The sequence below is a fragment of the Strix uralensis genome, chromosome 3 (genome assembly GCF_047716275.1).
Source record: "Strix uralensis isolate ZFMK-TIS-50842 chromosome 3, bStrUra1, whole genome shotgun sequence".
NCBI lineage: Eukaryota > Metazoa > Chordata > Aves > Strigiformes > Strigidae > Strix > Strix uralensis.
The window spans coordinates 129197812-129217304 of NC_133974.1; the positions used below are offsets into that span (position 1 = coordinate 129197812).

Here is a 19493-nt window from a genome sequence, read left to right on the forward strand (position 1 = left end):
ATTAAGAATATACTTGTATTTTATACTGTAAATTTCATCAGCTTTTACCTTTTTTTCCTTCACAGGTTAAGCTTTTTTTCTCATAATTGTATTTTTCTTGCAGTGCAGCTGTTAATGCACCAGAACTTTTTGTTTTGTTTGTGTGTTTTGTTCAAAAAGCCTTTGAACAGGCTATTGGCAGAAAGCATTACTGCCTTAATATCCATCAGAAAGTGGTTCCTCATGTTGTGCAATGCAGCGTGATACTTGAAAACTAGTGACAAGGTTATTTGAACTCTGAACAAGCTTTGAAAACATTCAGCTCATTTTTCTTTCTTGCAGCTGTTGTCAAGTTTTCTTTATTTGCTTACAGAATGAGAAGGTTCTTAAGGGGTTTTTCAAGGCGATGTTGAACATTTGACAAAAGAAATCCGTGTTTTAGCTAAATGAGAAAGTATGACAATACGCATTGTCACTTAAATTTGTCCTAGCAAAACCAGTCATAAATACAAATCAGTAGCACTTTCTTAACCAGTTCCCATCCAGTATAGTTTTAATTCTCATTTCACCTGATAGCAGGAAGAAGAAACGACATAATGGCTTATTTTTCTTCTCTTCTTCAAAGCCGAATGCCTTTTGCTTGCTGCGTGAGCAGATGATTTCCTCTTAGCAGATCCCAGCTACTGAGAAGGAAAGTGAAAAAGCAGCTGCAGTTTACTGAACAGTAAAGATTTCTGCTCCCAGCCAACAGCCAGCCGCTTCTGGTGATGGGATGTGGAAGAGAACAACAGTGTCACACCTAAATTTTAGCCAGTGACCAGAGGTCACTCTGTGTTACCTTGCAACTGCAATCTTCTAGATACCAGTTATGCTCTCTGTGCTACTTGGTACTGTAGGAAGCATGGCTTTTCTGCCAAACCAGGGAGAAAGAAAAAAGGACCCTGCCACAAACGTAGTTCTCTACAGTTCAAGGAGCTGCTGCATCTTTAAAGCCTTAAAAGCCTGTTCTCTGACATATTTTTTTTTAAAGCTTATTGTAATCGTGTTTTTCTGGGGGGGGGGGGGAAGAAGAAAGAAACCTCTTTCTGTCTTGCTTCATTTGTTAATTCAGCAAGTCACTGAAGATTAAGGCATTGAATAATTATCTTTGTTGCAGAATCTTGCAAGGTTTATTTACTAAAATATAGCACTTCAGGTTCAAAATGCTTCACACAAGTGTCTTTTGAGATTTAGGTAATACTCTGCTGTAAGAGACTCTGAAACCAATCATTTTAAAATGGAGCAAAAGATGCTGTGTCCGATCAGCAATTTTTCCTTTTCTGGAAAAATTTCCTTTTGTCTTTTCAGATACTATTCTTATTTCATCTTAAGTATGGGAATTCTAAAACTGGTATTCTTTGCGAGAATAACAGACGAAAATATTTTAGATTTTGTTAGAAACAATGTATGTGCCTTAGGTGTGTTTCCTAAACATTAACTTCAGTTGATCACTTTCTTCACACTGTCTGTGATAGCCTTACTCTCTCTTTCTAGGTGGTGATGTAGCTCATGAAATGGAAGATGACAAACCCAGGAAGAGCCAAAAAGATGATGAAGAGCAAATTGCCAAGTACAGAGAACTTTTGAAAAGTATCCAAGAAAAAGAGAAAAAACAGGAAGAAAAGGATATAGGAATGGAGATTAAATGGGTTCCAGGTAAACTTTTTTCTTTTCTTTTATGAACTTGGAGGATATGCAGTATTGGCCTGCTGATAGGGATGTAAGGTGTCAGATTTATAGTAATAGAAACTGACCTTTTTTCCATAAATTGAAATCCAGATGGATTACAATGAGAGAAATAAATAATATGACAGAACTCAGTTCCTCAGCTATGAGATTCTCTCTGTAGCTTATTTTTTTTCCAGTTGTGCTTGCTTTTTAATTCATGACTTTATAGATTTTCTTGAATAGAATTCATGTGTTTGCCATAGTCATAAAACATACCTACACTTTCTAAAATGAAAACCAGTATGGTTTGGAAACATAGCATAAATTTAGATGGGAATGGTTTTAAAATTTTGTTTGCATAATGCTGAAGATTCAGGGGAACAGAGGGAGAAGGAGCCTGACCTTCCATTGAGACTGCTCTGTGGGAAAGGAAGTTACCAGGAAGAAATCCCAGCTACCAGGGATATTTATTTGTATTTAGTGACATCCAGATTTTCATTTGGAAATTAAAAGAGGTAACTTCACCATATAGCATCCCAGCAGAACTCATCCTGAGATCTGAAAACCAATGTCTGGGCTTTTTTCCTTTGTGATGAAAAGACAGTCAGGCTGATTTTGAAAATTTCTGTATGGGTGTGTGTGCCGTCCCTGAGATGTAATGAGCAACTTTAACAACTCACTACATCCGCGAAGGGAAGAGTTTTCACTGTGGCCTGTCCTCCTTGATCCTGGCTCAGAGCTCATTCTGACTGCCTGTACCAGCCCTGCCACTTGTTAGATCTCTTTGCAAGCTTAAGTTTGTTTGCTAAAATGACAGAACTACTCTGGAAAAGAAGAAAAAAATCTGGATCTTTTCCACTGAGCTAGCGAGTCAGACAGGCAAATGGAAGGACCTGGTGAATGCTCAGAGGGTTGAATTATGCAGCTCAAAGACTAGGGAAGTGTGACGTTCTCTTTTTGGTGGCAGCGAGGGGCTGTATTGGCTCAGTAGGTTCAGGAATGCAGGCTACGTAAGAACACAGCTAATCTGTTACTGTAAATACTGAGACCAGAGACATACTAGAATCCAGCCCCTTCACCACTGATGTGTTAATTCCAGCTAGGAATGCATATCTGATTATATGGTTTACACTAATATTATTTTGAATTCACTCGGGTAACTTCTGTTGAATATAAATGCTCACTTCTTAAATCTTGTTCTGGTCTGTACTGATGCACTGAAATTGATTGAACTGAAGGGAATAGTTTTATTCCTAGTTCTTGATAAGATCTGTATTTGAAAGTATACACTGGCATTAAAAATCGTTGTGAGTTTTCAGTTGTGCTGATATAATTCCAATAATTCCTGGCGTGAATTCTCCCAAAACTTTTTAGAGAAAGCATGTTATCATGCACGACAGGGCAAGTGCTTGTGAACACAGCTGTATTGTCATGTTTTACTTCATCTGTCCACCGTGTGTCAGTATTTGCATTCTTGATGTTGCTCACTGAGTAACTAATTCATTGTGTCACTGAGCATTCAAGGCAAATGAGTTTTCATACATAGATAGCTATTATAAGATTTTAACAAAGATTTGTTGTTGCCACCTTTCAGACTGAAGGTGGAAACTGCAGTCGAAACAATTGCTGCTAGGAATGTGTTCTGTATTTATATAGGCCAGGCGTTGTTTAAATAGTTAGAAAAGCCACCATTTTTTGTGTTGGTTTGGAAAACACGTTTGGGTTTTTTTGGTTTATTATACAGTCTGTCTTCCAAAGAATCTTTCAAATTTTATGAATGAAGTTCTGTAAATTAAAAAAATCTAAGCAATGTAATGTGGTGATGGAGGAATCTAGAGCTAACCATTCATTGAAGGAGATGGAAAATTGTTTTGAGAGTGACTAAAGGAAGCTCTCTTTAGTCTGTCTTGCACAGGGAGAACAAGAAGTCTTCTGGAAGGCTCTGCCTCTTAAAATTGTGCCTTGCGTGTTACAAGTAAATTATATTAACATTTAAGAACTGTAGTAGAGATGGACTCCAGTTCCCTAATACACGGGCTCCCTGTTTCTTTGCAACTGAACTTGACTTTGGAAAATTGGATTTGTTCTGTATTGTATCTAGTTCAACCCCTTCCTTACTGCACCTTCTTGCAGGGCTCCGAGGACTTTTGCTATATCTTCAACTTTTTGAGAGAGGGATGGGGGGAAAAAAACACAACCACCAAACCAAAAAAAATCCCTATGCTGATAAATATGACTGACTTTGTCTAGAGTCAGCGGGATGTCTGTGCGCTGGGTCGGATTTGTTTGTGTAGTGATGGGTTGAAAGTGCATGTGTGCACAATGACGTTTACATGGGTAGTTTATAGTATTTGATGTCAGTTTAGCAACTATGATTTTGCAGTATATGTTAGGGTTTCCTCATTTCTTACCCTGAGAAAGTTACAGTATTATCAAGGAGCAGAGGTTCTGGAAATCATAGAAGTGTTCACTTGCCTTCACTAGTTAGACTATTCACCTCCATGAGGTCAGTCAATACCACCACTAGCTGTTAGCCCCTGCGACATGGTTTTGTCCAAAACAAAAGTCCTAAAAATGAAGATGAGTGTCTTAACTTCCCTTTTGAGTCTAATGGATGGGAACACTTTAGCCGTTACTCATTTCAGGCAGCATTTGGAGAGGAGATCTTGCACACCTGAAAGGGAGATTATTTCTTTTTAATTTTTTTTTTACAGTGGAGCATAGTCAGCACGTGCTGAACAGTAGTTTATAGCTCTGCCAATTGCACACACTCGAGGCTGTGCCTTCTTAGAGAAGTATGTCAGTTGTTATTTTTTTCTTGAACAAATGTGCTTATTTAAATTCCAAAATAATGTAATTATGTTCAGCTGGAGCATTCTGGGAATTCAAAAATAGTTTTTGTTATAATCACTTAAGATTCCCTAATTTTTTCAAAACTAGTTTATGTCTCATGAAATATTTTTATTATCAAGCTCTATCTTAATCTGCTTGACTTATTTGGGCAGGAAAAAGATTTTACAGCGTTTGATATACAGAGAGTTACAACAGTTAAATCTAGGAAGCTTTTCAATTGAAAGGCAGAGATTTGAATTAATTTAAAAATTTGAGTTTTGGCACAAATATTTACACATGGTTATAGAAAGCATACTTTGTGAATGATTCAGTTATTCTTGAATCATAATAGTTTTAAATAAACCACAGTGCCAGCAAAAATAAATTAGATGTAGTTCCAACTCTCGTTGGTCTGTTTCTTTTAGGCACAAAATCAGTGTTATATTTAAGCATCCATCTGTTTTCTTAATCATATCTGATTTGAGTAACAATTACTATGCATCTTTATCCAGCTCCCAAAGCTCCCTTTAGAAGGTAAAGAGGGAGAAGCCACAACTGCATTTCTTGATGATACTCAGCCAGTTTTTCATACACTTTTTTTTTTTTTTTTAATTTGACTTAAAAATTCTTCCTTTGGGAAGAATGAGATGTAAATATTTAGCTAGGCTTAAAGGCATATTTAAAATTTGTTTTCATCAGAAGTAGAATAGCAGGAAATCATGTCTCTGTAAAGTTCATAGTAAACCCCAACTGTATGTTTTTACAGATTATATGGAGCACAAAAATGCTCATATGGAATATATATTTCAATCTATCTCGTTGCTTAAGCGTGTCCTCTGACTGAAGCAGTCTTACCTCTTGCAGCACAAAGCAGTGTGCTCAGCTGCACACGGGCTCAGCCCTGTAGTTCACAGAATCACAGAATCATCTAGGTTGGAAAAGACCTTGAAGATCATCTAGTCCAACCATTAATTAGTTCTTCACACTTGACATCCGAGCCGCTAAGCACGGTGGGTTTTCTTCACACAGTTATACTATGTCAGGAAAACTGTCTTGAGTTAACATGTCTTATCTCTGGATATGACAAGTTCTAATGTTACCAGAATATTTCTGTCTGCCATTCCTTTTAGCTATCTGCAACAAGGTGTTTCTTTTTTTCTGGTAGAACTTTACATGCAAGATTAACTTGCTCATTTACATTTCCTGAGAATACAAAAGTATCTTCTTAGCTTCTAATAACTGTGACAGTTGCATGCTGTTAAACTTCCAAAAGTTTTCAAAACTAAGTATTTAGAGAAGTAAAAACTCCGGCCTGCCCACCCTCCCTCACTCTCCCACCAGCGTGAGAAGCAGTATACTTAGGTTTGTTGCAGTTAGCATTTCTCACACTTTCAATCCTTTAGCTCAGGTATGATTTAGTTGTATGCTAATATAGATGATCTTTTCCCCCTCTTTTCTTGGCCCTTATTTATGAAGATTAAACTACTGTGATTCATTTATTCTAAAAAACATTGATATCCAATAAGGGTATAAATTAGCCTTTTCTATGGCCAGTTAATAATTCTACCTAAAGTAGACAATTTCTTTCCCCTTCTGCAATCAAAAGCCTTTTGACCACTTAAATGCACTCTTATTCTCGGGAAGTGGTCTGGACAGTAGTTTCTAAGCCGTTCTAATCTGTGGAGAAACTCTAATGCCTTTCATGAGACTGCCAAATACCACAAGAAAGGGCTGTATTTTCCTCCAAGTCCTTGTGTGCCAGATGGATCAAATGATTCCATTTTCCAGGCAAATAAATCAGAAATCTTGTAACCTCCTTTGAGATGTTAGGTCTCTTTTTTTTCTGGAGATGTGACATATATATTTTTAAACCAGTATTTACTGTCTTCAGAGAGAATCTGCAAGGTTGCTACCTGACCAGTATTTTTTTTCCACAAAAAGTACTGCAAAATAATATCCAAATTAATAGTAGTTCAATTTCTGGGGAGCTGATGACTCTGCTTTCATTGACTTTGGAGATGAAGCAGTATACAGTTGGAAATAACTAAATATTTGTTCTTGTTGTATGAGAGGGTTTCTTAGTGGCACGATTTTAGTGAACCTATACAATATCCTTCTTTTATCGTGGCTCTGCATTTGTTTGCTGCTTTAGTACCCAATTTTTGTGGTTATAACAGTTTGCCACTTACTGTTAATTCTGGCTTCTTTCCAGGGTAGTAGAAGGATGGTTTATCTTTTTTTTTTCCTGCTCCACTCTTTTCTTCCTATAGGGCATGGTTTAATATGATTTTAGATGTTGTCCACACTTCGTGTTTCAGACATGTTGTAACCAGCTCTCCAGCCTTTGAATTATTTTTGGAGTGTCGACAAGCACAAGAACAGGAATTGGTGTTTGCAGTTTTTCAGAAAAATGTTCTGCCTGCTTTTCTGAGGACGGGTAGAATTGTCCATGAAAGCTGCCCATTTTTTCCATTATAAACTCTGTTTTCAGTTCCTTGTTACTGAGGAGAGCTGGAAGGAATGATGAGGAACGGGGACTGGCCAACTGAGAAACCTGGGAGTTGGGAGAAAGAATGGGGTCTAGTCTAGGACATCTGGAGAGGTCCGAGTGTGATTTCTGAGCAATAAAACTGGTATGAGGGGCGGGAGAGTAGGATTTGCTTAGGTGAGGGCTGGACTGGGATGGTAAGAAGGGGATGCTGAAGAGAGACAATTAGAACAAGCAGAATTAGGTAAAGAGACGACAAGTATCAGGCTTGGAGGGGGAAGTGGAAACATGATTCCTGGATGTTCCCAAGATCTATCAGTCATGTCGTAAAAGAAGATGTTAACTCTAGGATATCTGCCTCCTTTGTTACAGAAGTTAAAAATAAAAAATATAGTGAATGAAGCAAGGAGTTGCAGGTAGGAGAAAAATACTTCATTGCTCAGGCTGTTACCTCCTGCCAGGGAAGTGGATTCTGTCTTTCTGCCACTGAATTCTGCTCCAGTGTGTTGCAAGGCAAGTCAGTTTATCTCTTTACATCATGAAGTTTTGTTTTTGCAAGTGCTTGTCTTGTGAAGAAGGGGCTGAAAGTGTAAATGCTGCATCTGAAGTCAGCAGTTGGCTTGGTAATATGCAAGTGCTGTGTGATATAAAGGCTTTTGAAAAAGCATTCCTGAAATATGTAGAATTTTTCACCAAAAAATTAAGATCACTTTTAAATTCAGTGCCTATTCTAGAGTTCAATTTTCTAGATGTCAAATGGGGATGCTCTGGTTATTTAATGGATTCTTTCTTAAGGTGATGTTCTTGCAGCATTGCATACTGTAATGATACATATTAGAGAAAACTCCGTTCTGTTTCAGGGTTCAGATATGTTCAGTAATTTTGTTATAGGTTGTTTATTATGTTCTGTAGCTTAGCTATGCACTGAACAGTAACAGAAAATTCTGAGTAGCTACACATTCATGATCTGTAGATCAAACAGTTAAGATCCTCTAGAAAACATAAAATGTGATCATGTGATGAGAAACTATCAGAATACATATTTACAAAAAGGCAAAATTAAATATTAGGACGTACTTGTGCATGCAGCGTCAAGTGCTAGGCATGGAAAAAGTGGCAGTCTGTGCTAAATAATGGAATTTAATGTAAACCTAATTAACACATCCAAGCTTGCTGTTGGATCCCACTATGCTAGAATTATTTAGAGCTAGATATGTTGCACTTCTATGGGGTTTACTTTTCTAGGACTCTCGGAAAACTGTCATACTCTGAAAGTAAGGAGGAAACTTTCTTCAGCGAAGTATGTAGCCACCTTTCCCAACTGTTGTCAGGTCAGGAAACACGAACTTGAGGGCTTCTCTTACACCATACCCGTAACAAAAGGATATGAAGAGATGCAGATCTGAGTTAATGGTCTAATAGTTACAGCTCCTCACCAGATCTTGTGAGAGAATGGTACTCCTCGCCTTTGATCTTTCAGGTCACGTAGCTGCTAAATATGAAAATTACTTTTGGTAACTTGGTGTGGCTAACCAAGTAAGAGGATGGTTTATTTCTCTTGCTGCTGCTTTTTTTTGATCTTGAGTTACTACAATTTGAACTGGTAATCCGTGATAACAGAAAGCATTCTTTAAAATTTTTATCTTTTTTTCTTTGAGAGGCTGGTAAGTTTCAAGCAGTCTGTGCCCTTAATCACTGCTTCTTGTTAGCTTATTTTTTTAAAAAAAATATTTGTTATTTACTTTAAGCATTGAATCTGAATCTAGGTTTACGGTCATACCAGGTGTGTACTGTTTTTTAATTTTGGATAGTTTGTTGTTAAAGCAGACTGGTACTAAGTAGCTTTAAAAGGCTAGATGACTTGAAAATAATTAGTCTAGTTTAACTTAATGCATATCATGTTATGACATTAGTATATAATGAAATTATTTGAGTTTTTATTTATGTTTTTCTGTGCTTTCTAGCTGCGGATTCACTTTTACTTTAGATTTATCCAAATAATAGCTTGTTCTCTTTTACAATGATGGACAAAAAATACACTGATCATCAGAGATACTGCAGAATTATTATCACAGGCAGAGTTTCAGCAGTGGAGATGCTATATATAGCAACTTTATCATGTGAGCGAGGCATACTGATACAGCAACAGCCAGATAATAGCTCTGTGTGAAATGGAGAGCACTAGCTATATAGAGGTTCAAGCCAGCTGTGACATGACCCTATATTCTGATCATGATTTAACATTTCAGAATCATTGTCAAGTCACTTTATCTTTTGTGCTTTGTTTTGCCATGCACAAGAAATGAGAATGACTGGAGTGTATTTGAAGTGGATTTGTGAATCTTAACTAATTAGTAAAGTACGTTAAATATAAAGGCTCTGTAAATGTCTGTTGTTCTTTTTATGGTGTTACTCTCATCCTTACAAAGTGGCATCTGTAGACTGCACAGTCTAATGTCTGGAGAGGAGACCTTTCTGAGGAAGAGCGAGACTGTTGGGCATCAGATATCACATAAGCAAGCTCTTCTTCTGACTTGTACAATTTATTACTGAAGGAATGTTTTCTTTGGAAAAACACATCCTGTAAAGTGATCTTATTTATAAAGCTGTCATTTTAAGCAATATTTATGTTGTTTTCACAGACTCGTTGAAGAAAAACTGGATTATTCTTTTACAAAAGAGGAAACAGTTGATTTTTTAAAAAAAAATCAGATTCATCTCATTTTGTTAACTTACAATTTTTTGTTCTAGGCCTCAAAGAAACTGCTGAAGAAATGGTTAAAAACAGGTTGGAAGGAAAGGATAACCTAACTCCATGGCAAAAATATCTAGAGAAGAAGAAGGAAAAAAGAATTCTTAAAAAAAAGAGGAAGGTAATGTTTGCATGGCTGCTTGGGGGAGAGTTGTTGTTTGTTTGTTTTCTTAAGTTACTGTAATTGCTTGTTTTGGATAAACTAACTAAAAAATTGTATAGCTTCCAGTACTATTTTAAGGTTAGAATGTGCAGTGATCACTTGTGGAAAGACTGAGAGTGCCTCATCAGACTTGGAGAGCAAAAAGATATTCAGGATACTACTGATCATACATATGCATAAAGAAAAGTTCATTTTATCTACTTGTGTTGCTTTAAAGACTAATGAGTCATAGTAACAGTTGGGTTTTATTTTACATTTTTGAATGCATTAGGAGGAGTCTTTTTGCTACTGTGTGCATATCAGTTCAAAGTTGTTATGATAATGCTCATTGTAGTTTCGGAAATTTTTGGCCTAAAATAATACAGACTTGTTGCCCAAAGCTGTAACAGCAAAGAATTAAGAAGAACTGTTCAAATTCCAAATTGCAATTCGGTAAATAGTTCTGTGTATTAATAACAAAATGGTCCTATAGTAATGTGAAAATTGCTGTTGCTTCATCTTTCCACACGCAGAAAGTAATTATGAAGTAACTGATTCCCGTGGCAGTAATGTGCAGGAATAGGCAGATAAATGAAATGTCTGTGCATATGCTAGGGAAAAAAGCATGTGGTGTACGGAATGTAGCTTCCCTAAGTTATTAAATTACTCTGAATATAATTCATGTTGCAGGTTAGTATTTCTAAGAGTAATCTCTACAACTTGAGTTACGTTGTGCGTCCCAGTTAAACTGGCATTTGATTAGTAAATTCTTAAACCTTACAGAAAATGAGTGCTCTGAAGAGAGTAAGTAGCACTGTTAGGTAGCAGAGCAACTTTTGCTAGATAATATTCTTGTTCAGTCTGATAAACTACATCAAGGGGCAAGGTGTGTGACACAATATTTCCAGCAGTCAGATTTTTTTCTTTTAAATCCAAACTGAGTCTTTTGAATTTCAGAGCACAAAAGAAAGCTTATTGCTCAAGTTTTTCCCCCCCGAGTAGAGTTTTTGTGGAACATGAAGTAAGGACATAACAATGCTGTGATCCTGTAATTTGTCGGTATGGTTAGCTAATGCATCACAGTTTGTGGGTACATCTAATAAAGATCCTTGGAATATATAAATAGACCTTCTTTGGGTTCACAAAAAGCTTTCAATTGGTGAAACAGATTTTAAATTGTTGATTTGTCTTGACTAGCAATTTTCAGTGTATTCTAGTTTTACGATGTTCAGCATACAGTAATTCAGTTTTTATCTTCATAGTTACTAACAGAAGGAACATCTAATTCCAGTGAAACTTCAGTAGTTTGTGCTAAATAACGTTTGTGCTTTGTTACAGGCTGCTGCTGAGAGAGAACAGAGCGAAGATGAACTTCCATCTGATGTTGATCTCAACGACCCGTATTTTGCTGAAGAACTTGAGAAGACAGGTGGGTCAAGGCAGGTGACTTCTGGAATAAATCTGCCCTTTCTTTACATAATGGGCCTGAGAAGCAAAGTCAGGCTGGAGTAAATGCAGAGAATGTTCAGAATGAAATAAAGTAGGTGTCATTTCCCCAAAATTGCAGGTTCTATTCTTGTAAAACCATGCATATTGTGATATGTGGAATGGTAGGGAACACTGTTCTCTTAGCTTTCAGCAGAGACCATTATTTAGCCAATTTCTGTGGACGGCTGTTAGAGACAAGCTGAGCATCTGCTCCCCTAAATATTGCAGAGAAAAGAACTTCATTGCCTTCGAAGCCTGTTTCCTTTTATATAAGAGGAGCCAGATATGTATGGGTCTCTGAAGTTTGGCTCAATTATGTAAATGTCCAATGCTTTTGCATCCTAAAGAGTCTTTGAGAACTCCATTTTCTTTTCTCATAGTCTGATACACGTTTTTACTAGTGTACTCTGGCTGCCTAGAAACCCAATTAGTGAAATGTAGTATTTTAGGAAATAACTTGTCCAGTTCAGATTTTTAGGATACCTTTTTTACAAGCTTTTTATTCTGATGTTTAAGTTAGCTTTTGCCATGGTAACAACAAATTTATTTTGAGTACGATTTTGCTGGTTAAAATTTTAAGGTAGGGGTAATCAGTAAGTGAGTTCCTGGCTTTCCATGCTCTTGGGAGCCAAAACATAAGGGTGGCTCATATTACAAGACAACAAAAATACAGCGGGGGAAAAAAAAGTAGTAAGAAAACAAACAAAAAGAAGGTAGCAACAGATTTACAGATATCACCAGCCTGTTGTTTTGGTTGGTTTTCTTTGAGTATGGCAGTGCAGATCCGAGTTCCATTTAAAAAGAGAAAATTAATTTCAATTTATACCAGCCAGCATAGACTTCTGTCCTCATTGTTTGAAGTTTATGTTAGGAGAAAGTACGACACAAAGAAGTCCAGGTTTTGTTTTTTCATTAATGTGCTTATGTATGTGTCTTAACAGTCTGAAGTACAGAACAATAGGGTGAGTCCTACCCATGTTTTATAGAAAATACCACTATTTAAGGTGTCATACAATGCTCTTTTCTGCCATGCTTTGCTTTCCTGGTGAGTTGTGCTTAGGTTATTTCAGGACTCATTGTAAAGATGTCATTCCTTCCACCAATTTTATTTTTTTTTTAACTAGGAAGATTATGTAGGTACTCTCATACTGATGTTTGATGTCTCAGTGTTCTATGTGAAATCTCCGAAAAAATGTTTTCTTCTGAATTAAGCAAGAAATTTTTTGTGTCATGGAGGGGCTCAGCAGAGAACCATCACATCTGCAGATTTTTAAACCTTCTTGTCCATAATACAGAGGATAGGCTTTTAGTGTATGTGGAGTCTTTGGGGATAGTAAAATAGATGTAAAGGTTAAGAAAGTGAAGTTATTGCCTGCAAGATTACTGATAAGCTACTAAGAAAGAGGAGGAAAACAGAATGTGGCTAGCCCTGGAGAAGTTTTAAAGGGAGAGTACAGTGGTTGGCTGAAAGCCCGTTGACATTTTAACGATGATTACACAGCACAACTTCGTCTGGCTTTCACCAAGTTTACCCAGAACTGCCTCTGTCTCATAGCTGGGGTTGCTTTTAAGCACAGCTAGGTTATTCAGTTGGGGAAAATGGGTTACAGTCTTGTTTGAACTAGGCTGTACCTCTGCCAACTTTGTATTTAGGGTACAGGCAGCAATAACTGGAATGATCATAATTTTTCATAAGCCTTCCACAATTCCCCTGGAAGATTGAGATTTCTCCCTTAAACCAACCGCCACATGATCTTAGATTATGCTGAAAAAATGTATGACAGGATATATTTGCAGACTCAGGTGGACCACTGCAGAAACTGTGAGGATGCAGTAGGGCTGTTAGGGTTTTGCAGTGGTGTATTTGCTCCCATGCTAGATTCACTTGTTGACAGTAACGTGTATGGGTCATGTATAAGTTAGTTTTTGACAAGCTGAGGCAGTTGAAGGGAAGCAAGAGTGTAAGGAGCTGTTAGACAAAGGGCCTAACAAATTTGAGTGCTGTGAAAGGAAAATTGGAAATTCTGAGAAGTCTACTTGCACGTATATTCATCAGGTTTGTCTTTGTTCCTAAAAACCGTTTGTAAAGCAGGCAGTGATTCTTACACTGTGGAGGCTTCATCTTGGGAGAGGTAAGGTAGAGCAAATTCTTTGTGCCTGCTGTGCCCCAAGTGTGCAAGGGTGTGCAAATTAGCACTCCAGAAATTCATGACAGTACTTGTTTTGCACAGTTTTCATACGTGCGTAATCCCTATGTGGCTTTTCAATAGTACCATGGGCTAAAATGTAAAATGCTGTGTATAATCAGGCTCGATGTTGCATTTCAGAAGCTTCATTCTAGTTTGGTATTGTCAAGAAAAAGAATAATTTCTCACTTTCATTTTATATTGAGGCACATATTGTTTAAAAAAGTGTCGTAAAACTTTCATTTGGCTTGGCCAGTTTAAGTCTTACTGCATCCGTTTCTGTGGGGTCTCTGAAAAGGTTCATGTAAGACAGAATGACTTCCGTAGCTTAAACTGTTGGAAGGTGAATAGCTGAACAGGGTAATTGCTTATTAACATGAGAGCTATGTCCTGCTGGCTTTGGAGATCACTGAATAGTGTCAGAACGCTTAGGCTATTAAACATAGTTTTTGTTGATCCTCCTTTGAGGAAAAGTACTACATGTCTTTACACATTATTGTAACTCCTATAGGTTCCAAGCCATTTGATGCCTTCTTATGATCTAATTTATGGTATATGTAGAAACCGATGGCTGGAAGGTAGCAGTACGACTGAGGGGACGTAAGAGACTAACAGCAAAGTCTAAGTATAGTTGTAGGACCTGTACTTGGAAGATAAAGGTCTTAGCTGTATTATGGATTCATGTACTGTGTGTCTTTTCAAGGCTTTTGAGACTGACTTTCAGGCTTCTGAGTAAGATAAGAGATCTTGTGAGAGGAGTTTTTGGTCTGGGGTCGGTCTCTGTATTTGAAGTCGCAAAATGATGATTAGGTTTTACTGTTAACACTGGAAAGTTGATATACAAAATGAATGTTGCAAACTGAATTCTTGAGCGGAGAAAGAGCCGAATGGCAGCTTGAAGGGGAGCTGCAGCAGAAACTAGAAGTTTTTCTCACTGGCTGGTGGCAGCTGTCATTGAAGACAAGTATCTGCTGCTGTAGGGTTCTGATTAGAAGATGGCAGCGGGGATTAGGTGCCAGGAAAAATCTGAGGTTTTGCAAGCGGTTTGGGAAAGACTCTTACCATAGTTTTTACATTCGTAAGTGTGCAAAATGGGGGCAGGAGACTTCCAGAACATATATGGGAAGAGGGACTGTGTCAGGAGTACGTTAAAAAGACAGAAAACGGTGCATTTGTGAATTCTGAAACCAAACTGTTTTCGGGATGATGCAAAATTTTTAGTGCTAAGAGTGATTTTAGGTCCCAAGCTGGTTTTATTAGCGGCATAGTAAGAAATAAAGTTTGGGGTACGTTTTTATTTATTTATCTTCATGGAAAAGAGCTCAGTTTGATACTAGCTCCTGATTCACCCCCATCTGCAGCAACAGAAATCTTTGAAGGCATAAAGATAAGCTGTCTTCACTTCAGTGACTCTACATATCGTGAAAGGTGAGGGAAGATGACTTGAGGGGCCCTTCCTTGGGGGATGGGTGGAAAGGCTAGGAGATTCACTGATTTAATTTCTAGAATAGTTGTCTCCAATTTGTCATGTCTCTGTTTCCTTTTCTGTAGTTTAGCCAGTTCTGGGAAAATACAAAAGATTTCATAGTTGTTGAAGTCTTACAGAAGACATTTATTTCTCCCTTCTACACATAAATTATGTAGGTTAGGTAACAATATTATATCTGAATCTGATTTTTCTGCACATTTTCTGGAACTACTAAATCAACAGTTTAGTTCTTGAGCTGATGACATTGAGCATCTGGATAGTTTAGGTTTTGGTGGTGGTGGTTTGTTTCTTCTAGAAATCCATTTCCAGCTTGGAATCCATTTAGAAATAATCAAGAGAATAGTCAAGGGAGAAAAAATGTTCTTCAAGAAATGTGTCCTGTTCCAGAGTATACTTTGTGATATAACTTGACATTTTTCTGGCATGTTTGTATTTCTAGTCTGACTGCAAGTATGGCTCAACAAAATGGAGCCAAATATCTTCCTTAAGAGCACCCCCAGTGGACTGTAATAAATTGCCTGGGAATGTAATTCCAAGCTCAAAGGTCAGAGTATGTGGTTCAGGTCAGGAAACCTTCTGCTTTTCCTGCTCCTTCTTGATCAAGGTCTACAGGCATTCCAAAGAGAATAATTTGATTTTGTAGGATGTATAAACAGGTCTATTTTCATTAAAAGTTATGTTTGACTGATGATTTATGCTGTTACTATTCATTATGTCTCTCTAATCAGCACTGTGTATCTAAAGTAAATTCTAAGAGAGCAAGAGAGCTTCATCAGAATAATATTCAATCTGAACAGTCGGTCATGTTCTCATTCCTGTGATTCTGTTCAGGACTTTTTTGCAAGGGTTTTTTGCACTAGCATGGCTAATGTGACAATGTGGTCTTTTAGCCTTGCTTATAAATTTTAAAAACTGGGTTTGGGATTTTTTTTTTTACTGCTGAACTCTTATTCAGCTGGGAGACTTGTATTCTGGATACAGAGATGGACATTTGCTATATATTCTGAAGTATTTACTACATTGTCTACATAAGTAGAGTGAATGAACAATTTGAGAACTGCAGGACACAGTTACATTTAGGAGTACACAAACTAATTTCTTTTAAAATGCCCTGGGAGTGGAGTAATATCATACATTTGCCTGCACTGTTATGATACTTCCCTCTACTACTCTGTGAAAAATTTTTTCTAAGTGTTCTTTTTTTGTTGACATGTTTATGCCATTTGAATATTGCTGCCTTCTTAAATTGAACAAATAGTCAGTGGATTTTTATTGCTTTAAGTCTAGCTGTTTTTTCTTAACTTTTCAGCCTTTTTCCACATCTGTGATTTCGGTATTGATTGAAAATGAGATGCACTTAGAGGTTCTATTCATAGGTAAATGATGCTCTCATGCATAAGCCTGAATAAATGTGTGTGTGTCCTATATTTGCACTTAGGTTTAAAGAATAAACCAGAATCGGTTGAAAATACCTCAGAAGACGAAGATGAAGTTGAAAAACAGAAGGTAAAGTGGTTTAACATGTTAAGAATTATGGATGTTGCATTGTGTGAATTCTGCAGATATTCATGTTACGTGTTTGTGAGTGAAACTGCTGAATTCCCTAGGACAGCAATAGAATAAAACTTATATAATTTCAACAGTGAGGGCTTTCGGAACAAAAACTACCCAGGAAGAATGGTAGATGGTCCATGCCTTGATCTCTTAAGATTATGCCAGGATATCTTTCTGGAAGATGATAGTTGAACACAGCTCAACTGTTAGGGAGCACTGAAAGGCACAGAAGCCATACTGGTTGATAGTCCCTCTAGCTTTAAAGCTACCCCAGTGTGTTTGTGTGTTGGGCGGTGCTGACCATGTGCTTTTAACGTTAGCATGGTATTATATTGAAATATTTGTGTCTTCAAACCTTGTCCTGTAGACTTTTAACCTTGAAGATTGAATTGTTTGCTATTGCATGTTTGCTTTTCGTTCTTTCTCAGAACAAGTTAAATAAATTTATTTAACTCATATATGTTATTTTTTGATTTTGCTATACAAATATCAAGATAAAATTGTAGCCATTTGTGATTTCCACATTATGATGTACAATTTTCAGATTAGATTATTAGTACGTTTGAAAGTTGAATGTGGGTATTTGCGTTTATTTTATATCTAATAAAAAGGAAGTAAACTATTGCATTTAATAACACCTCAAAGCATTAGAAGAATGTTGTTATGGATGAAATAACACTGCCCTGACAATCCTATTTCAACTCCTTTATATGTGTGTAGACTCACACAGACTTTATTAATGAGATGCTGTATTTTTCATACAAGACTTGATTTCATTGTGTACATGGACCTTCTTATTTTCTAACAGGCTGAAATGGCCCTACTTATGATGGATGATGAGGATGACACCAGAAAACATTTTAATTATAAAAAGATTGTAGAACAGCAGAATTTGAGCAAGAAGAAGAAGAAACTTTTAATGAAGAAGAAGGAATTACTAGAAGATGACTTCCAGGTAATGGTGTACTCTTGATTTCGAGGCTCAGCTCGAACCTTTGTTAATATCAATTATTTTCAGGACAAATTTGGTGGTTTCATATCCTTCTGCTCCCTTACTCTTTCTGAAGGAGAACTAGTTCTACCTTTTTAGGGAGTTAACAGGCTGTTCTCAAAAAGCAAGAAATATTCTGACGCAGTGTTGAAGGGAGCAGACTCAAACTCTGTGTGAGATAACAAGACACTATTTATGCAAGGCCTTGTACAGCTCATTGCCCGAAATACCCATCGGTACGTTTGTTCTGATTGTTATCCACTGCTGCTTTCGTTCTGGTCAGTTCTGAACAACAAACCTTTCCTTGGTCTGCCGATAGCAGCATGCACACAGGAGTCGTACAGGCATTCACTTGTCTGTTTTACCAGTAGTATCTTCTGGCTCTCTTCTTCACACTCACTGGGACTTGGTGACTGGAGCAGTTCCAGGAATGGTGAACAATCTCATGAGCTATGACTCCTTAAGCACCTCATATTTTATTGTGTTTAAAAACTTTGCTATTGTGGGTAAAAGTTACCTAAAATAAACACTCCCTTTCTGCCTTCAGGTAAATGTTGCCGATACGAGATTCCAAGCCATGTTTACTTCTCCCCTGTTTAATTTGGATCCTTCAGATCCAAATTTCAAGAAGACAAAAGCAGTAGAAAAGATCTTGGAAGAGAAAGCTCGCCGAAGAGAAGAAAAGGAGCAAGATCTTAAGGAGGCAAGCAAGGGGCAGGAGAACAAGATGGCAAAGAAAGGAGAGGTTGCTAAGAAAGCCATAGATCCTGCCTTATCAATGCTAATAAAATCTGTCAAAAATAAAACCGAAGAGTTTCAGGCAAGGAAAAGGCAGAAAATCAAATAACTGAACTTGGGTCTCAGCTTTTCTAATGGGCAACATCTATTAAACTTACCACAGTCTGCTCTGATTCCTATCCACCTAAAATTCCTGGAAAAATCACTTAATTATGGTAGTGAGTTTTGAAGTAACTAGGAATAATACTCACTCTTTCCTTCTACCACAACAAATAACTGTTTTATACTATTATTGAAAAACTACACCTTGAAAAACACGTAAGTAAGGAATTGATGGTTTGGGGGTGGGTGTTTTTTGTATCATGCCATCTTTTAAAGCTAATAGAAGTGCTGAAGATGGCTACAAAAAGTAGTCGTAATTATGGTTATATTTATGAATAAGAAAGACACTTCTGCAGAGGTTTATTGCTGAGACTAAGCGGTCTTAATGTTTTTAATGCCACAGAAGTCTGTAAAACATATCTCTTGATAAGGAAGGTAGTAATATAACTAAAAATGGAAGAAATTTTGTATAGAGGGTTTTTTTGTATATTTTTAAAAGATTACATATATGCTTCATTAATTTCGCCTTTAAATACTTGAAGACTTCCTGGATAATAGAATTAATTAACAGAAATATGGCCATTTAGAAGTGTTTCATTAATATATATTGGAAATAAATGTTTTAAATTGGCCTGAAGGAATTTTGGGTACATAGCTGGTTTTTATTCTTCTGCGCCTAAGTGAAATTATGTCAGTATTTAACTTTTTGCTATTAATATTGCATTCCCATTAATATAGATACACTGATACAAAGTCTTTCAGCACTGCAAGTGTTAAAAAAAGAAAGAAAGAAAAAAAAGGCAGATCTAGATGAAACAATTGTAGAAACCCTTTTGTTTGACCATGTTAATATTAGTGTTGGTGGTGAAGGTATCAACGGTGCAGGGAAAATACAGTAGTAGAAAATGATCTTTCTTTCCTGGAGTGTGGGGATTGATTTCTCTTAAGGTTTGGTTTGGGGTGTTTTTTAAGTGTTTGCTATATCAGTTCTAATGGAAATACAACTCTATATCAAAAAAGAATGAAAATTTTAGAAACAGGAGCT

At 36.9% G+C, this 19493-nt stretch overlaps 1 protein-coding gene across 3 annotated transcripts in view; it reads left to right on the forward strand.

The window, feature by feature from the left end:
* ESF1 (ESF1 nucleolar pre-rRNA processing protein homolog) overlaps positions 1-19089 on the forward strand; it is a 32930-nt gene extending 13841 nt beyond the window's left edge. For all 3 annotated transcript variants that reach the window (XM_074864381.1, XM_074864382.1, XM_074864383.1), the window contains exons 9-14: positions 1513-1674; positions 9758-9879; positions 11239-11329; positions 16502-16569; positions 17426-17572; positions 18156-19089. In XM_074864381.1, coding sequence (XP_074720482.1) covers positions 1513-1674; positions 9758-9879; positions 11239-11329; positions 16502-16569; positions 17426-17572; positions 18156-18455 — 890 coding nt within the window. In that variant the 3' untranslated portion in view covers positions 18456-19089. The remainder of the gene's footprint in view (positions 1-1512; positions 1675-9757; positions 9880-11238; positions 11330-16501; positions 16570-17425; positions 17573-18155) is intronic.
* Positions 19090-19493: the final 404 nt, after the last annotated feature.